An 18,175-nucleotide genomic window follows, 5' to 3' on the forward strand; every position below is an offset into this window, starting at 1 on the left:
TTAATGAGAGATTCATGAATACTATTCTGGCATTTTTTTTCATGCCTACTCTTTGGCTGGGGGCTTTCACTTATTCTAATTGAGGAAGATTGTGGATACTACTCCATGGAAAGGATGGACTGGCTCTTTTTTGTGGGTGGGATAAAAGACTTTGATCAGAGAAGGACAGTTCACGAACCTGGGAAGTGCCTCCTTAAAGGCAGTTTAAGGGAAAATTTAAAGGAAAATGCCTCTTTTGAGCATTTCATTCCATATCAACCCTAAATATCTTTTTCGTTTCTCTCTCTCTCTCTTTTCTTTTTAGGCTGCTCCATGGCACATGGAATTCCCTGGCTAGGGATCAGATCTGAGCCACAGTTATGACCTATGCCACAGCTTTGGCAATGCTAGATCCCTTTAACTCCCTGAGCTGGGCTGGGGATTGAACCTGTGTTCTGGTGCTGCAGAGATGCCACCCTGCAGAGACACCATCAGTCCTGCTGTGCTACAGTGGGAACACCCATCTCTCTTTAATAAGCAATGAAATCTTGGTCTAAGGAGCAATAAACTAGTTGTATTTGGGATTAATTTGTATCTTCTCATATCTGCTGGGTTGACACCTTAACTGCCAAGCTCAGAGTCCTTCTACACAATTGGATGATCCCTACTATTCCCCAACATATTAAATGTGAGGCAGGCCATCAGGTCCCTCTCCTAGAGTGGCACCTTTGGTGCATCCAGCCCCACCTGTCCCATGCACAACCAAACATATTTTCTTGGACTGTCCAGAATCTACACGACCATCTATAGTCTGCTAGCCTGTGTATGTAAGTTGTTTTGAATCTGCAAAAAGTATCTTATGTGGTATTCTCATTTGACTTGTGTTCTACAAACAAGACTTAATTATCATTGTAAAACATCAACATTTTAACTCAAAGGCCTGTATTCTAGAACATTTGAGTCAACTTTCAAACAGAATATAGACAACCTGCCCTTGAGATACCCGCTATTCTTGAACTTCTTTACCAGATACATTTTGTTAAAAATCTCACTGAGATAAAATTTGAAAGGAGGAGATGGTCTCTGACCTAGTAATCATTCACTAGGTCATCAAAAGACTCTTCATGTATTATTCCTGTAGTAAGCTAGTCCAAGGATATACGGATCCAATTTCAACCTCAATTGCCCATAGTTTTTTTTTTTTTTTGCCTTCAGCCTAGGTTCTCTGATACCTATTTGTTTGCTCTAGGATTTACTTTTCATCTTGTGTTAATCATTTCAAGGCTATTACTACAATTACAATTATGTTTAGAATAGTGATGTCAGGTCAGCAGTGACCACTGTGATAAATACAAATGGATACATTTATGTTGACACTGATAGGGTCATATTGACAAAAGCAGTTTCAGAGAAGTCAGTTAAATGGTTAAAGAGGATAAATATTTGGTAAGAACTAGTGTAGACTCTTCTCTGAAACTATCTCTATATAGCATTCCGGTCTCAGTCATGCCAAAATATAAAGCTGCAATCAATAATGGAATACTTCTGAGGTGCTGCCAGTAGAGTATCAAGGGAGATGCCCTCCAAAGGAATATGCAGCTACTGTTCATTCAATTATCCATTCATTCGTCCGCATACTCAGATATTACTTTAAAAGATGTCTGTTCTTATCCACACATTGTCTTAGGGAGTGAGACTATACATTTAAATAAATGAATGAAATTTTAAAAATTTAAAAAATGGTTAGAGAATAACCCCTTCTTTAGAGCAGCTCTCTGTCTTTGGGGAAAAAAAGTAAGCAATTAAAAAAGAGTGTGGTCTATTACATAATAGCTCAGAAACATCAGTGCACAAAGAGGGACATTTCTGCAGTCTTATGGGATTAAGAAGAGCAAGCTTTATTGGGGAAGTAAGGCTTTAGTTACAAACCAGGAGAGCTGAAGTGTGAAAGTTCTGGACATGAGTTATCTTGTGCCGGTTGTGTTTTACATATGCAGTGTGTGTATACATACACATAAGGATATTACTCTGGTTGTAATGGAAAGATGCTTTGAATAAATCAGTCATTTTCCAAATGTGCATAATTTATTCTTTCTTGGTTGCAGTTTCAGGTGGAATTTTCTGTAAAACTCCTTCAGGTGAAATATATTCAACGTCATCAGCAGGTGAAACATTTAATAGTAACTGCAAAAAGCAAGTTATCTTGTTAAAATATGTAGAACCCAAATTAAAGTGAACAAAAGGAAAATAAAACAAAAGTCCACTGAGGACAAAAACAATGACATAGATATGATGCATCTTAGGAGACTTGATGATGGGTGTCAAAACCAAGAACAAAGACATGGCCAGGGTTCCAAATACAAATGGCAAATGTACCTGAGAACAAACATAAATCTGTATTAGAGAGGACTTGGAGGTTATTACAAATAGGGATGTAAAACATTTTATCTACAAACATTTGTTTAGTATTGGGGAAATTGGTTTCATTGATAAAAAATATTTACCAGGTCTTCCTCAGTTTTATACAAAGGAAAATAATCTGCTGGGAATGTCTTTAGGGTTAAAATAGCAGAAGGGAAGGCTTTGACTTAATAATTCACCATTTTGCTGATCTTCTCATTTTTTTTTAGTCCATGCTACCTGCCCATTCATATCTCTGTAATGAAGACATTGTGAAACAGCCCATACTATTACCATAAAGCATTTTTTCACTGTAAAAATTTTCTAACTTTTCTATCTTCAGGCAATGTCAAAGTTAATATTTGCTACTCCTTAATCTAATACATTTTCTACATATTACCTAATATATTACTTATATATAATTCCTTTGGAGGCAAATTTCTATCTTAAAAGAACCACAAGGTTTGTATTCACTTTCTCTGATTCTCACTTTTCCCTTAAAATGGGTCTTAACAATGTATATCTTTCAAAGTAATTCAGGCAATAAAAGAATATGCAAACACACAATTATATATGTAATTAAAGAATAGTATGTGCAACCAATAAATGATTAATTAAATGCTAGTGATTATGCCTATTTGTATTTTGTGTAACTCTTCTCTTTCCTATTATACTGTAAAGTTTTTGATGACATTATTAATGGCTAATTTATTATCCATATATCTTTAAGGTGTTTAGACTAGTGTCTTCCACATGGTAGTTGCCTAGTACATATTTATCGAACCATGAAATGACTCAGATGCAAAATTATCATTTTATTTCATTTTGTTCAATTTTGACATGTAGATTTCTGGTCCTCATTCTAAGAATTAGAACCCCCAGGGGGTGATATCCAGGAATCTGAATTTACGAAAAAAAATCACAAAACTATTCTTTTCCACAGTAGAGTTTGAAAATCTTAGCAATAAACTGTATTTGTTTTCTTTTTGAACTTTTGAGTCCACCTCTGTACCTTTGGGTACTGCTGAGGTATTTCTTGGTATTCTGCTACCTGCTTTTGCCTTATACAAGGTACATCCTAAAAGGGTTCTCTTGATTGTTTTTAGAATATGGTTCATTATACAACAAGGATTGTTTGGAACCCACATTATTAAAAATAACTTATGGGGATAACAATAGTAAGTGCTATATAGCAAGATATGCATTCCATAAGGCTTTTTACAAGAGAGTGATCAACCACTAATTTATTTTTTAATATTTTTATTTTTTTATTATTTTTTTTTTTTTGTCTTTTTGCCTTTTCTAGGGCCACTCCTGTGGCATATGGAGGTTCCCAGGCCAGGGGTCCAATCGGAGCTGTAGCCACTGGCCTAAGCCAGAGCCACAGCAACGCGGGATCCGAGCCGCATCTGCGACCTACACCACAGCTCACGGCAACGCCGGATCCTTAACCCACTGAGCAAGGGCAGGGACCGAACCCGCAACTTCATGGTTCCTAGTCGGATTCGTTAACCACTGCGCCACGACGGGAACTCCCAATTTTTTAATATTTTTATAATGACATTTTTTCCATTATGGCTGGTTTACAGTGTTCTGTCAATTTTCTACTGTACGGCAAGGTAACCCAGTTACACATACATGTATACTTTCTTTTTTCTCACATTATCATGCTCCATCATAAGTGACTAGGTACAGTTCCCGGACAGCAGGATCTCATTGCTTATCCATTCCAAAGGCAGTAGTTTGCATCTATTAACCCCAAATTCCCAATCCATCCCATTCCCTCCCACTCCGTCTTGGCAATCACCAATCTGTTCTCCATGTCCATAATTTTCTTTTCTGTGATTAACTACTAATTTAGCTTTAAGCTTTCTAGCAGGCTTCTATGAAAAGGGAGGCATGATCTTACAAAGCCTAGGTATCTGAAAAGAAAACCAAGTTATCTGCCTAGAAACACAAGTATTTCTAATATACATATTAGAAAGAATTTTCTTCAGTGTGTCTACATATTGACAGAGAATAACTTAAACATATATCATAGTAAATGTAGTAAATGTAGGAATGAGTTGCCAGAGGCCATTTGATTAAACACAATATTGGTTAAATCCACAGTATAGTTGGATGGGCAATTAGAAGAAAAAAATTCTTCCACAGTCTTATGTAAAGCATTTTAGATATGGTTAGTGTAGAGAGAAATTTCGATGATTTGAGGAATGAACAGATTACTTATCTCTCAGTCAATCCTTCATAGATATTCTGCCTCTGGATAACTTTTGAAAGATGAATGAGTTTGCAATTATACTCCTTGACAAATATCTAGAATGTAGCTCTTCTATATTGGCCATTAAAGCTAGAAACATTTGTTTTTTGTTTGTTTTGATTTTTAGGGACACACCTGAGGCATATGGAATTTCCCAGGCTAGGGGTCGAATCAGAGCAATGCGGCATCTGAGCCACATCTTGGACCTGCACCACAGCTCATGGCAACACCAGATCCTTAACCCACCAAGCGAGGCCAGGGATTGAACCTTCATCCTCATGGACACTAGTTGGACCTGTTCCCACTGTACAATAATGGGAAATTCCATAAAGCTAGAAACTTGTATGTTGACAGACATCTGAATTTAGAAGGCTGAAAAATCCTAGGCAAAAACCTACAAGTAATCTAAGGTAGTACACTCAAATAATCATTGGCCCTGGACATTGGTCAATCTATTCCACTGAGATCCAGTACAAACATTATACGTTCATACCACATATAGTTCTTTTTGACTAAAATTTCCTAGTTGTATTATACTATAAAAAAAGCATAAGGATCCTCTGCCTTTAATAACAGGGATCAGTCCTTTGCATTCTCTCTTGAGGTTTCCAATTGGAAATGGTCTAAGATGCTTATGAACAAAAAATAATAAATCTGTTCTCTAGAGCAAATGTCCCTAACATGGGCTTACAATGGGCTAGACAAATTTTACATGCAGCTATAAGAAGAAATACTCAAAGTACAAAATGCTCTTTAGAAAGATGAAGGGAATTTTTTTTAAGGTTGGATTTACCTTGTAAGGTCTGGAGAGGTTGGGCTCCTGGAATCTCAGTTTAATCAAGCCTGTCATCATTAGCCCTAGTAGAATCCAGTCTGTGAATCCCACATAGTTTATTAAAGTGATTAAGTCTGAGGGAATAATTAAAATGGAGGCAAAGATGAGTATCTGAATGACAGCTACAACTGGACAGGAGTGGATATTGAGAGTTGAGAGGATCAAAGGCAGCTGACCCTCCTGGCTTGCCACAAAATATATCCTTGATGCTGAAAATAGGGTGCAATTAAGGGAGCTAACTATTGAGGAAGAAACACCAATTGAAATGGCCCATTGCATGGAAGGGATTATTCTATCTATCCAGGTGACAGCCACAGCATCTGTGAAAAAAAAATTAGAGAAGCCACTCATTATATAATTGATGTAATATTTATACTGTATAGTATTTTTAATTAATTGACTTAACAAATATTAAATTGTAATTATAGCAAAGGCAAAAGACTGATAGCAGTAGGTTGAAGCTGCCCTTTATCAAAATGAGGACACTCCCTTCTATCTCTGTTTTTTTTTAAATTTTCTAAAAATCACAAATGAGGTTGGCCTTTGTCAAATGCTTTTATGAATCTCTTAAATTTGATTTTTGTCTATTATTATATCAATACAGTAAAACACTAATTGATTTTGGGATGTTAAACCAATCAATGATAAACTTCACTTGTTCATGGTGTAGAAACCTTTTTTCTATGTTGCTGGATTTAATTTACTAATGTTTTTAAGAATTGTTGAATTGTAATTCGTAGAATAATACATGTTATACATAATGTTTGCATGGAATTTTCTTTCTTTGTGAAAAGATTTATTTTGCCTCTGATTCCATATGAGTCATTGGGAAGTGTTCTCTCTTTTTCTGATTTCTGAAAGCTTTTGTTTAGGAGTTGCATTTTTTTTAAATTCTCTAATTGTTTTATTTATTTATTTATTTTTTATGGCCAGGGAGTGAATCTGAGCTGCAGCTGTGACTTAATGCAGCAGCTATGGCAACGCTGGATCCTTTAATCCAGTGCACTGGGCCAGGGATCGAACTATGTGTCTCCTCAGCAACTCAAACTACAGCAGTTGGATTCTTAACCCACTTCGCCATAGTGGGAACTCCTTAATTCTTGTATGTTTGATACTACCTGGGGCCTGGGATTTGATTCATGGGAAGATTTTAAATTATTCCTTTGTTTTGTTAATATAGATCTAATCAGATATTCTATTTCTTCTGGAGACAGTTTTGTTAATACAAGATTTAAAAAATATACCTTACTCAGTGGCACAAAGACACTCTCTCTTTTTCCATGGCCTTTCCCCTCTACCTCCTCAACCACAGGCGTTTGAGATGGTTAGGGATATGACTGAGGTCTCCCTGTCATGAAGGCTATACCCATCCAAGCATGCTGGGAAACTTTATGGAGGCTTTTAGATATCTGTCCCAAGTCATCAATGAACCCAGTACTGTGGAGTGAGAGCTAGATTCAGCAAAGGGGATTTGGGCAGAACTCACAGTCCAGAAGGGAAGGCCTCTAGCCACAGAAGTTCCTTTGTAGATAAAACAATTTGTGCCAATTCAAAGTACTGTATTTTCATGGCTTCTGTTGTTGAATATATTATTGGTATTGCTATTTTAGATGCTTGAAATATCTAGAGGTGATTCTTCTGTTCAGGTAGAGGTATATGCGTATACAAGTGTGACATGGAAGTTCCTTCCAAACCCCTCTCCTTCTCCTTCCTTCAAAAAATAATATAGAATCTAAGTAGGAGAAAGATCACAGACCTGATTGAAAACTTAAAGGCAGCAGAGGAGGTTAAAAGATAGAGTATCTCAATATAACTATGTCCCTCTATGTCCAGGGACAGAATATATTGGGAGCAGGAACTTTACAGTAGATTATTACCAACTGATCAATTGTGGCTCCTATAGCCCTGGTTGTGGTTTTTCCAGACATTTGGGGATGAGCACATCAAATTGGACTTAACTACTAGCAAGGTGTGAGGAATTCAACAAATTTCTCATATCAAATGTAAATTGCATAGTCAAGAACGTAGCTAGCCTGGTGCAGTGGTATCTTGGTTTTGCACAAAAAATTGTAAGCCACACCCCAGTTTGCTAATTGAAGCAAAGTTGCTGAATTATTGGGGTTCCCATAAGTGCCTGAGCATGGTGCACTGATGCTTTGACTAAGCCAAAACACTGTGGTGCTCACTACACTGTAGTGTGAACAGCTGTGAGCCTCTGCACCAGCTGCTTAGAATGGAAAATAGATAAATATATTCTACTCAGTAATGAGTGACCAATCATCAGATTATTCAATCAGCAGCCATAATTTCTTTCCATAGTTTATGGCCCCAGAGATGGGTGTGTTTAACCTGCCAGTTTGTATTTTTCCAATGACAGAACAAACACCCAGGCCATTGGCAAGTCATTAGAAATATAGCAAGGTTTATCAAGGAGGGAAAGGCCAGGTCTATGAGAATAGCCTTAAAGTTCTGTCCACTGAGCTCCTTCTCTAGTGAGAATAATTAAAATCAAACTGTTGATTGATATTGTGCTATCCAGATTGCCATGACTGATGTCTGAATCCATCATCTTTTTAGACATAGTAACAACTTCCCAACATGTGCAAGACATAAGGAAAAGGACTCTACATTTTTGTTATGGAGGCTAACACTGAATGTCACACTGTGACTTCTGCCAAGATTTGACCATTTGTTCACAGTGAGGGAGGCCACTTACAGAAGATGTTGTCCCTGCTCCTGCCTGACAGATTGACTACATGACACCTTTGACCGTCTCTTGGAAGTGACAGCTTCCAAGAGACACATCTTCAGATTACAATGTTGCTGTCTCAATTTGATCAGCCCTCTCTGACCACACCACTGTGGCCCTTGAAACTAAGCTGTGCTTCGTGTCTGGCCTTTCAAAATCTGACAGTTGTATACCTTTTATCACATGCACCTGGAGTCTCTCGTTGGATTGACATTGTCCTAGATTATAAGGATAATGATGACTTGTTTGAATACACTCTTTCCTAATTCCTCCTACAGTGGCAATTGTGGGGTCCCAGGAGGGACCATTTAGACACTAGGGAATATGAGTATGGGAGGACAATACAGGTCTTTTGTGTTTCAGAGCCATTCCTGGGACCTTCCCTATGAAGGAAGACATAAAATATATTAAAAAATGGATTCCTTAAAATTGAGTTCCCTGGTGGACTAGCAGTTAAGGGGTGTCATGCTGTGGCTTGGGTTCAATCCCTGGCCTGGGAACTTGCATGCTGTGGGTGTGGCAAAAAATATTGTGGATCTTCTACTTATGTGGAAATAAGATCTTAGATTCTTTGTTTTGCCTTGTGGGAAATGAGGTTTGGGGAACCAATATAAAAATGATATTCTAGGTACAGCTCTTGTTATAAATAATAAATAGTCTTTGACTCCATTGCCAGCATCCATGAAACTGTGCCAGGCTAACTTGTAAGATTGCAGTTAGGGTTAAATCTCAGACTCTTCAACAACTATTTGTTGAGAGTCTTGTGATTTCTTTTATGACACATGGGTTATTTAGAAGTGTGTTGTTTAATTTCCAAGTATATGATTTTCCTCAAATTATATTCTGTTGTGGATTTATATTTTGTTTCTATTGCTGTTGAAGGAAATATTTTGTATGATGTAAATTTTAAATGTTTTGAGACTTGCTTTATATTCTAGTTTTACCCTAGAGAATGGCCCATAAGCACTTGAAATAAATGTATATTCTTCCTCTCTTTGGTGGAGTGCTCTCTAAATGTCAATTAGATCAGTTTGATTAAGAGTACTGCTCAGATCTTCTATATCCTTATTGATTTTCTATCTGGTTATTGAGCAATGTACTGACAGTTGCAACTATAGTTGTTGATTTGTCTATTTCTCTTTTCAGTTACATTAATATGTCTTCATATATTTGGAGGCTGTGTTGTTAGGTGCGCATATATTTATAATTGTTCTGTCTTCTCATATATTGACTCTTTTATCACTATGAAAAGCCTTACTTTGTCTCTACTAATTTTTTTTTGTTTTAGAGTTATTTTGTCTTATTAATATCACTATTATTTCTCATAGTTACTGTTTGCATGTATATTTTCCCACCCTTTTACTTTATACTCAAGTATGGTTTTGAAACTAAAGTGTATCATTTAGGCAGCATATAGTTAGACTGATGATTTTATCTAGTGTGACAATCTCTGCTTTTTTATTGAATTTTAGCATTTATAAAATATTCTTGTTTAATATTACTGATACTTTTGTATTTAAATATATCATTTTACTATTTGTTTTTATCTCTTAGGTCGTTTTGTGTTTCTATTCTTTTCTGCCTCGTTCGTTCAGTGTTAAAAAAATATTCTTGGAAGTTCCCATCATGATTCAGTGATTAACGAACCTGACTAGCATCCATGAGGATGTGGGTTCGATCCCTGGCCTCGCTCAGTGGGTTACGAATCTGGCATTGCCATGAGCTGTGGTGTAAGGTCGAAGACTCAGCTCAGATTCTGTGTTGCTGTGGTTCTGGCATAGGCTGGAGGCTACAGCTCAGATTTGACCCCTAGCCTGGGAACCCCCATGTGTTGCAGGTGTGGCCCTAAAAAAAAGTCAAAAAAGACAAAAAAAATATTCTTAATATGTCATTTTAATTCCTCTGTTGATTTCATTTTTTCTTTTTTTTAGGGCCATACCCGCTGCATATGGAAGTTCCCAGGATAGGGGTAGAATCAGAGCTGTGGCTGCTGGCCGAAACCATAGCCACAGCAATGCCAGATCTGAGCCATGTCCGTGACCTATACTGCAGCTCACAGCAACATTGGATCTTTAACCCACTGAGTGGGGCCATGTCTTCCTGGATGCTAGTTGGGTTCATTAGAGCTGAGTCACAATGGGAATTACTAATTCTTCTATTGATTTCTTAATCTATATTTTTAGAGTTATTTTCTCAGTAGTTGGTTTGGTAATTACAACATGCACCTTTATAATCATCAAAATCAATTTCAAGTTAATTTCAGTAAACTACGGCAACAGAGCTCCAGGAAGCTCATTTCTTTCTCCTTTTTTGTGCTATTACTGTCATCTATATTGCAATCTACTTTATAAATCTTATACTTGTTTCAGAGTTATTGCCTAAAATCTTCTTAGACATTCTTTTTCTTTTTATTGAGAGCCTACTACTGATTTTCCTTTCTCTTTAGAGCCCTATGATAACTAGAAATGTAAAATTTAAAAAATATAAACTTTATTATTATATTTTTCCAGATATATTAAGTTCCATTGAGAATTGAGGCTCTTTCAATTTATTTTTAGGGGAAAAAGTCAGTTTCTTTACTATAAAGACAAAAATTCTGAAAATATGAATAATTCTTAAGGTAAACTGAAATTATATATATATATATAATTATATATAAAATAGGATTCATTTCTATTTCAGTAATAGAAAAGTTAAGTGCTCAAGCTCTGTATAGAATTTGGGAAGATGCCTGGAGACAAAGCATATGAGTTATGTTTCTTGGTGGCAGATGTTAACCCAGAGCACTCATGATGTCCTTACAAAGTATATCTCAAGGGATTTTTATAAGTATTCTTATATTTTCTATTCTATTCTATTCTATTCTATTCTATTCTATTCTATTCTATTCTATTCCATTCCATTCCATTCTATTCTATTCATCTATTGTGTTCTGCCTTTTTCCGTTTTGTAATTCTTGGTGTTTTCCATATTTTTTGCTGCTAGATTTTACCCATTATCATATGCTTAAAGAGAATGCTTAACCGTTTGAACTTTATCTATAAATAAATCAATAAATGAATAACAGACATGAATCAAGGTAGCATAATTCCCTTAAAATATGCAAAAGATCCAGTCTCTATTAGAAACTCCTTTTATTCAGGAGAATGAACCAGAGAAGGTGTTCTCTGTGATTCTGTGTAGCCATACCTGAGGACATGATTTCCTTTGGAGTCAGGACTGCTAGGTAGGAAATGTTAACTAATAAGTAAATCAGTGCCACAAGGGTAAGTGCAGTAATCACACATTTGGGGATATTCTCACCAGGGTTTTTCAGTTCTCCTGTAAAAAAAAAAAATAAATAAGCCACTCATAAAAAAATAACTAATAATATAAGCTCTGAACATAGTTTCAATAAAATATATAATAAGAAAAAGAGGAAGTTCCTATTGTGGCTCAGCAGGTTACAAACCCAACTAGTACCCATATGGATGCAGGTTTCATTCCTGGCCTGGCTCAGTGGGTTAAGGATCCAGCATTGCCATGAGCTGTGGTGTAGGTTGCAGATGCGGCTCAGATCCCATGCTGCTGTGACTGTGATGTAGGCCAGGAGCTGCAGCTCTGATTCTACCCCAGTCTAGGAACTTCCATATGCTGCAGGCGCGGCCCTAAAAAGCAATAAATAAATAAATAAAGACTACACACAACAAGTGTTCATTTTTGTTGAATGTTATTTACTATACCTTGGGTGAATTATTGATTCTAGTAGCAAGAGAATTGTGCTAAATTCTGGGTTGCAATGTTATATCTCTGGTATACTCAACACGAACCTCTTGGATTAAAAAAACCCAAAAACTCAGAAAACCTGGATTCTAGGCCAGGAGAACTGGAGCAAGTCTTCTCTAACCTTACGGCCAACACTCTAGAACTATAAATACATGTTAAAGAAGGCCTAGAACAGGTCGTCTGTTAAATCTGTTCACAATATTCTAGGACATTAGGGTAGCCTCTTCTGCTCTTCTACTCCTTAGATTAATTCTTTAGATAAGAAAAATCTTGGAGTAAATTTAAGTGTATATTGCCAACACCAAAATTGACACAGATGTTTAACTATTTGGAAGATATAAAATTACATTATTAATTCACACCATGCAACTCCCCCAAAATAATTCATATGCATGAAAAAGTAAAATGTAAAGACCATAAAGATTTAGAGAAAGAAGCATAGATACATATTTACCTAGATCTTGAGAAAGACTTTTCAAGTATGAAAAATGAAAAATAAAAAGATTGATAGTGGAGTTCCCGCCATGGTGCAGCAGAAACGAATCCAACTAGGAACCATGAGGTTGTGGGTTCTATCCCTGGCCTCACTCAATGGGTTAAGGATCTGGTGTTGCCGTGAGCTGTGGTGTAGGTAAGCAGACATGGCTGTGATCTGGTGTTGCTGTGGCTCCAGCGTAGGCTGGAGGCTACAGCTCCACTTCGACCCCTAGCCTGGGAACCTCCATATGCCGCGGGTGCGGCTCTAAAAAGACAAGAGGCAAAAGCCAAAAAAAAAAAAAAAAAAGATTGATAGCTATAAGTATTGATCATATAAGTATTAAAATTCCGGTCTTTATAAACAAAATTAAAAAATAAACTGGGAAAATATTTACCTCTCTTACAAGGAAGAAGTATAAATGGGCATGAACATTAGCAAAACACTTGAATAAAAAGTGAGCTATAACACTGAAATTTGCTTTTCACAAATCTAAGTAATTAAAGAATGAAGAAGGTATGATAACGCCAGCGTAGTCATTTTAATTCATACTAATAGACATATTTGTGAAGCTTTTCTGGAAGGCAATTTGAAAATATTTCTGAAGACACTTCTAAACATTGTATGCCTCACTTAGCAATTTTACTTAAGATTTTTTTTCTTATAAAACAATGAGAAAACCACAAAGATTTATGTAAAAGAATGCTGATTGAAACAATAAATATACAATCAAAGTGAAAAACTGGAAACAACTCTTGGGTCCAACAAAGGGAAAATATTTGAAAAATAGCCAATTGCATATGATAGAATATTGTGTACTCATTAAAAATATTTATACTTGATAATATTTATGAATTCTCATTATGTGCTTTAAGCATAATAGTTATGAGTATATGTATAGTGTGACCCCTACATGTGTGTATATACAAGATAATCAGTAATCTTTAATTTACATCTTCTGTACTTAAATTTCTTTTTCTCTGATAGGATCTATTATAATTAGGAAGTAAAGACTATTAAAATATTTGTTTAGTAAAAAAATGCAATTTCTGCGGAGTTCTTAAACCATATCTGTTTTGCGTTTACTTGTTTTAATTTGTAAATAACTGGAAAACATTTATACAGAGTTAAATGCATTTCCACCCATCTGATAAAGCAATAGAAAAACACTTATAGCAAAACAAAGTAGTATTTCTTTCTTCGAATTAGGCTGCTTAACCGTTTATATGTTTATAGCCTGGTGGTATTTTTTATAATTTAAAAATAAATAACTTTACCTGCTATTCGAACAAGGACTCCCCAGCCAGAATATGAATATAATCCTTGTAAGAAGGCTTCCGCAATCTGTGAGGCATCTGGAACTTCAGCATCGAAAGCTTTCTCAAACCTGGCTAGGTTCTCTTTCTTTCCTCTCACCAACAACACAATTCCAGTTAGAGATATGAAGCAGAGAACTGTAATTTTCACCACTGTACTGACAGTCTGAAACCAAGTTACCTCTTTCACTCCTCGAGCGTTCAGAATTCCCAAGCACAATAAAATGGCCAATGCTAAACATTTCTTTGGCACCTCAGGAACGAAACATCCAGGATAGAAAGGCTGTGTTATATATCCTGCTAGTAACAAGACACGTGCAGCGATACCTGCTGGGGTACTAAATAGATGGATCCAGAGGTAGAAGAAAGCAATAAAGGGTCCAAAAGATCTCTTGAGGAAGTAATACTGTGCTCCACTTCTAGGGAAGGTTGTCCCCAGCTCTGCGTGACTAAGAGCAGCCACCACAGACACTAGGGCACAAGCAGTCCAAATACTTAGGGAGACCCCCACATTGAGCAAAGAGTATTTTAACACCCCTTTAGGAGCAATAAATATTCCTGCACCTATTATGATACTGAATAAAAAAATTGTTCCATGGAAATATCCTATTACCCGTTGAAGCTGAATATGTTCTCCCATCTTCATTTTCTTAAGTCTGGAGCTTAATTTAAAGAGCTACCATAAATTCAGTTTTTATTCTGTTATATTTGTGAAAGGCTTCATTCAATATCCTTAGAGTTAAGTGCTTTGCTTTCCTCTTCCTCTCTAACTCAAATAGATTTTGTCACAGCACTTAACATAATAAAGAAAAATTAACTTGTGAGTTAAATGCCGCTAAAGTTTCTGAGATCTCAATATTAGAGTTAAAATGTTTTATGTGTTAGGCATTTTAAAAGTTATGCACAATTAAACAGGTTAGACACAGCTAATTGAGAATGAGAGATGAACAATTCCAAGTAAGCTTTCTTATATGGACTTGTAACCTCTTTAATTTTGATCCTTAAACAGGTAATTCTTTAAGTTTGGACCATAAGGAAGTTTGTATAGAATGACAAAAAGTACAAGGTTTGAATCCCATTTGCCACTTTTTAGCAGATGTTGGCTTGAACACGCACCTATCTGCCACTTACCAGAGAATCTTTGTTACTTAATGATTTTTGACTTTGTTATCTTAAAAAATGGGACTGCTAATCCTTATTTTTCTTTAATAGAATAAAGATAATTTATCGATGACGCAAATACTAATACAAAGCTGTTACCTAACATATATGTTAGGATACCTAACATACCTTAGGGATTGATAAGTGTTAGTTTCACAATTTTTTTTTTTTTTTATCTTTTTAGGGCCACACCTGGGGGGGCATATGGAGATTCCCAGGCTAGAGGTTGAATCAAAGCTGTAGCTGCTGGCCTACACCACAGCCACAGCAATGCCAGATGAAAGCCCCATCTGTGACCTACACCACAGCTCATGGCAACACTGGATCCTTAATCCATTGAGCAAGGCCAGGAATCAAATCTGTGTCCTCATGGATGCTAGTCAGATTTGTTTCTGCTGAGCCATAGTGGGAACTCTCCACAATTTGGTTTTTTAAGTTATCACTCTCTACGTTATAAACAGAGTGTTCAGCATCTTTAAGGTTCTTTAAAAATATTTTATAGTTAGTTGCAAATTAGATTTAATTTTTGATAAAACAGGTCACTTAATACACATATTTAGGGTTTTATATTTCCCTGGTCAATACTCTAGTAAGGGTATGATTCATCTTTTCAGCATTATTTATTTTTTTCTATATTTTCAGCTACTTATTGACTTACAGTACATTCTTTTAAGCACTTGAATTTTGCTAGGTACTGTATGAAACAGTGCATGTACAGGAATAACTAAGACACAGTCTGGATCTCACTTACCGTTTTAACCCTGGCACCTGGTCCAGCTCGGGGTACACAGTATGTCTCAGAAATATGTTGAATTAATGATCCTTGTCCTCCAGAATTTCCTATTTAGAGAAGATACATATATAGACCAAAACTTTTAATATACCAGTTGTGAACTTCAACATGGTAATACTAATAATAGCTAACATTTACCTGGCACATACTATGTACCAGGAACTGTGCTTAACGCTTATATGAACTCATTAAATCAAATCAACCACTTGTGATACAGATAGATAAAGAAATTAAGGAATAAGAAATTAAGTATTTTGCCAAGATCACCCAGCCATTCACTATAATTAATTAAGTGCAATGTATTTCACATATATGTTTATACATATATTATGATTTTACTTATAGATAAATCCATAGAGCCACAGAAACCAAGAAACAACTCAGAGAAAATATAAACCAGGAAAGTTGGTTTGTTTTTTTCTTGGTGACCTTTCTCATGGGTCCTGCATTTATCCAATCTCAGAGATGCCTCCTTTTGTGCAGGGACTGTGTTAGGATTGATGCAACCCTCAAGTCTGACTCATGGTCATGAATGAGTGTTGTGTTAGCCTCACTCTTCATTCTTTCACAAGTGCACAATTGCAGTGGCCTGACAGTGTAGATAATTGAAAACCAATAAATAGACTTTAATTCAAGTCTTGGCTATGAGGACAGTATTCTGAAGATTTCTAGACATATTACTACAGTTATAAGCAAAACCCTTGGGGATAGGCTATACATTTTTCTCCAGTATAAAAATAGACATATAGACCAATGGAATAGAATTGAGAGCCCAGAAATAAATGCATGCATATAAAATCAACAAATGTTTGCCAAAGAAGCCAAGAGTAATCAATGGGGAAAGAATAGTCTCTTCAATAAATGGTACTGGGAAAATAGAATATTCAAACACAAAATTAAACCCCCATCTTACACAACTCACAAAAACTGACTTGAAATGGGATCAAAGACTTAAACACAGGACCTGATATTTTAAAACTCCTAAAAGAAAACAGAAAATAAGCTCCTTGACATTAGTCTTACCAATGATTTTTTTTGGATATCACACCAAATGTGGAAAAAACAAAAGCAAAAATAAACAAATGGGACTATATCAAACTAAAAAGTTTCTGGAATTCCCTGATGGCCTAGTGGTTGAGAACTTGGTGTTGTCACTACTGTAGCTTGAGTTTGATCCCTGGCTCAGGAACTGCCACCTGTGAGGAGTGCAGACAAAAAATAAAAAGTTTTCTTACAACAAAAAAATCAACCAACAAAATGAAAAGGTAACTTATGGACTGGGAGAAAATATTTGCAAACCATCTATCTGGTAAGTGTTAATATCCAAAATATATAAGGAACTCATACTACTCAATAGCAAAAAATCAAAACAATGGAATTAAAATCTGGACAGAGGAGATGAACAGAATTTTCCCCAAAAAGACATATAAGTGGCTAACGGGTACATGAAAAGACGCTGATTTTTTTTTTTTTTTTTTGGTTTACTTGTAATTCTGCCTCTATATTTTTAATTCCTAAGGTGGTAATTTCTAGTTGTTATTTATCTTTGTGCTTCTGAAACAACTTATATAGACCCTCTGATTGCATTAGATTTTGAGTGTTAGAGATATAAAAAAATAAACTAATTTGGGGAATATTTGACATACTGGAGTCACAGGATCTTTCTTCTGGCTGACTCTAACCTTAGAAATTTCCTTTATATTCTCTGCATTAATTTATAAATTAATGGAATGGGACTGCATGATTCTCAAACTGAAATACTCATTGCTCAGATAACTGTATGCCAGGGAATAGGTAAAGCCATGGGATAAATGTTATACATCTTCCTGAGGTGCCAACTTTACTCAAAGCACTTTTATTTTGAATTTTTTTTTTTTCTGGCTGCTCCGCAGTATATGGAGTTCCTGTGCCAGGGATCAGATCAGAATTGCAGTTGTAACCTACACTGCGACTATAGCAACACCGGACCCTATAACCCACTGTGCTGGGCTGAATATTCAGTCTGCATCCTGGTGCTGCAGAGACACCACTGATCCAGTTGTACCACAACTGGAAACCATCCAATTGGAGGGAACTCCAATTTTGGAAAAATTTGCATGCATTTATTTATGCATTCAAAATTTATTTTGAAGCACTTATTCTAAATATTTGTACATTATGAAATGAAACATAAAATTATCATGATTTTTTTAAAGATAAAAAACTAATCTTCAAAGATGTAGTCACCCCACTGACATGGATGGACACTCTACCCCATCATCCAAAATTTGGTTCAGATATCAAGCCTGACGATGACAGACCTGCATTAAGAGGGCAGGAGAGGGTTCATTATTATCATAATGAAACTTCTCAGAGGGCCAGAGCAGGGTCCTAAGCAGGTCCAAAACTGTCTTGAGAGGACAGGCAGGAGCTACTAGCTTGGTGTTCTATCGTGGTTAGGAA

The 18,175-nt window shown here is 36.0% G+C and overlaps 1 protein-coding gene across 3 annotated transcripts; it reads right to left on the minus strand.

Moving 5' to 3' along the window:
* On the minus strand, nucleotides 1,854-14,567 carry LOC100522735 (solute carrier family 7 member 13-like). Of its 3 annotated transcripts, none has more exons than XM_021089171.1 (4): nucleotides 13,741-14,567; nucleotides 11,413-11,544; nucleotides 5,433-5,548; nucleotides 1,854-2,355 (listed from the first exon to the last, which is right to left on the minus strand). In XM_021089171.1, the coding sequence occupies exons 1-4, from the start codon at nucleotides 14,423-14,425 to the stop codon at nucleotides 2,065-2,067; spliced, it is 1,224 nt and encodes a 407-aa protein (XP_020944830.1). In that variant the 5' UTR covers nucleotides 14,426-14,567; the 3' UTR covers nucleotides 1,854-2,064. The 3 variants fall into 3 exon arrangements, with proteins under 3 accessions (XP_020944830.1, XP_020944829.1, XP_020944828.1); XM_021089170.1 differs by having other exon boundaries at nucleotides 1,854-2,163; nucleotides 5,433-5,794; nucleotides 13,741-14,566; XM_021089169.1 differs by having other exon boundaries at nucleotides 5,433-5,794; nucleotides 13,741-14,566.

The sequence above is a fragment of the Sus scrofa genome, chromosome 4 (genome assembly GCF_000003025.6).
Source record: "Sus scrofa isolate TJ Tabasco breed Duroc chromosome 4, Sscrofa11.1, whole genome shotgun sequence".
NCBI lineage: Eukaryota > Metazoa > Chordata > Mammalia > Artiodactyla > Suidae > Sus > Sus scrofa.

What these genes read in the sequence shown, in the direction of transcription:
- LOC100522735 (XM_021089169.1), bottom strand. Translation starts at nt 14,425, where the DNA reads ATGAAGATGGGAGAACATATTCAGCTTCAACGGGTAATAGGATATTTC. An exon ending in AAAGGAAATCATGTCCTCAG is followed by an intron (nt 5,795 to 11,412) that starts GTATGGCTACAC and finishes TTTTTTTCACAG; the next exon opens with ATGCTGTGGCTGTCACCTGG. An exon ending in ACCTCTCCAGACCTTACAAG is followed by an intron (nt 2,356 to 5,432) that starts GTAAATCCAACC and finishes GTTTGTTCTCAG; the next exon opens with GTACATTTGCCATTTGTATT.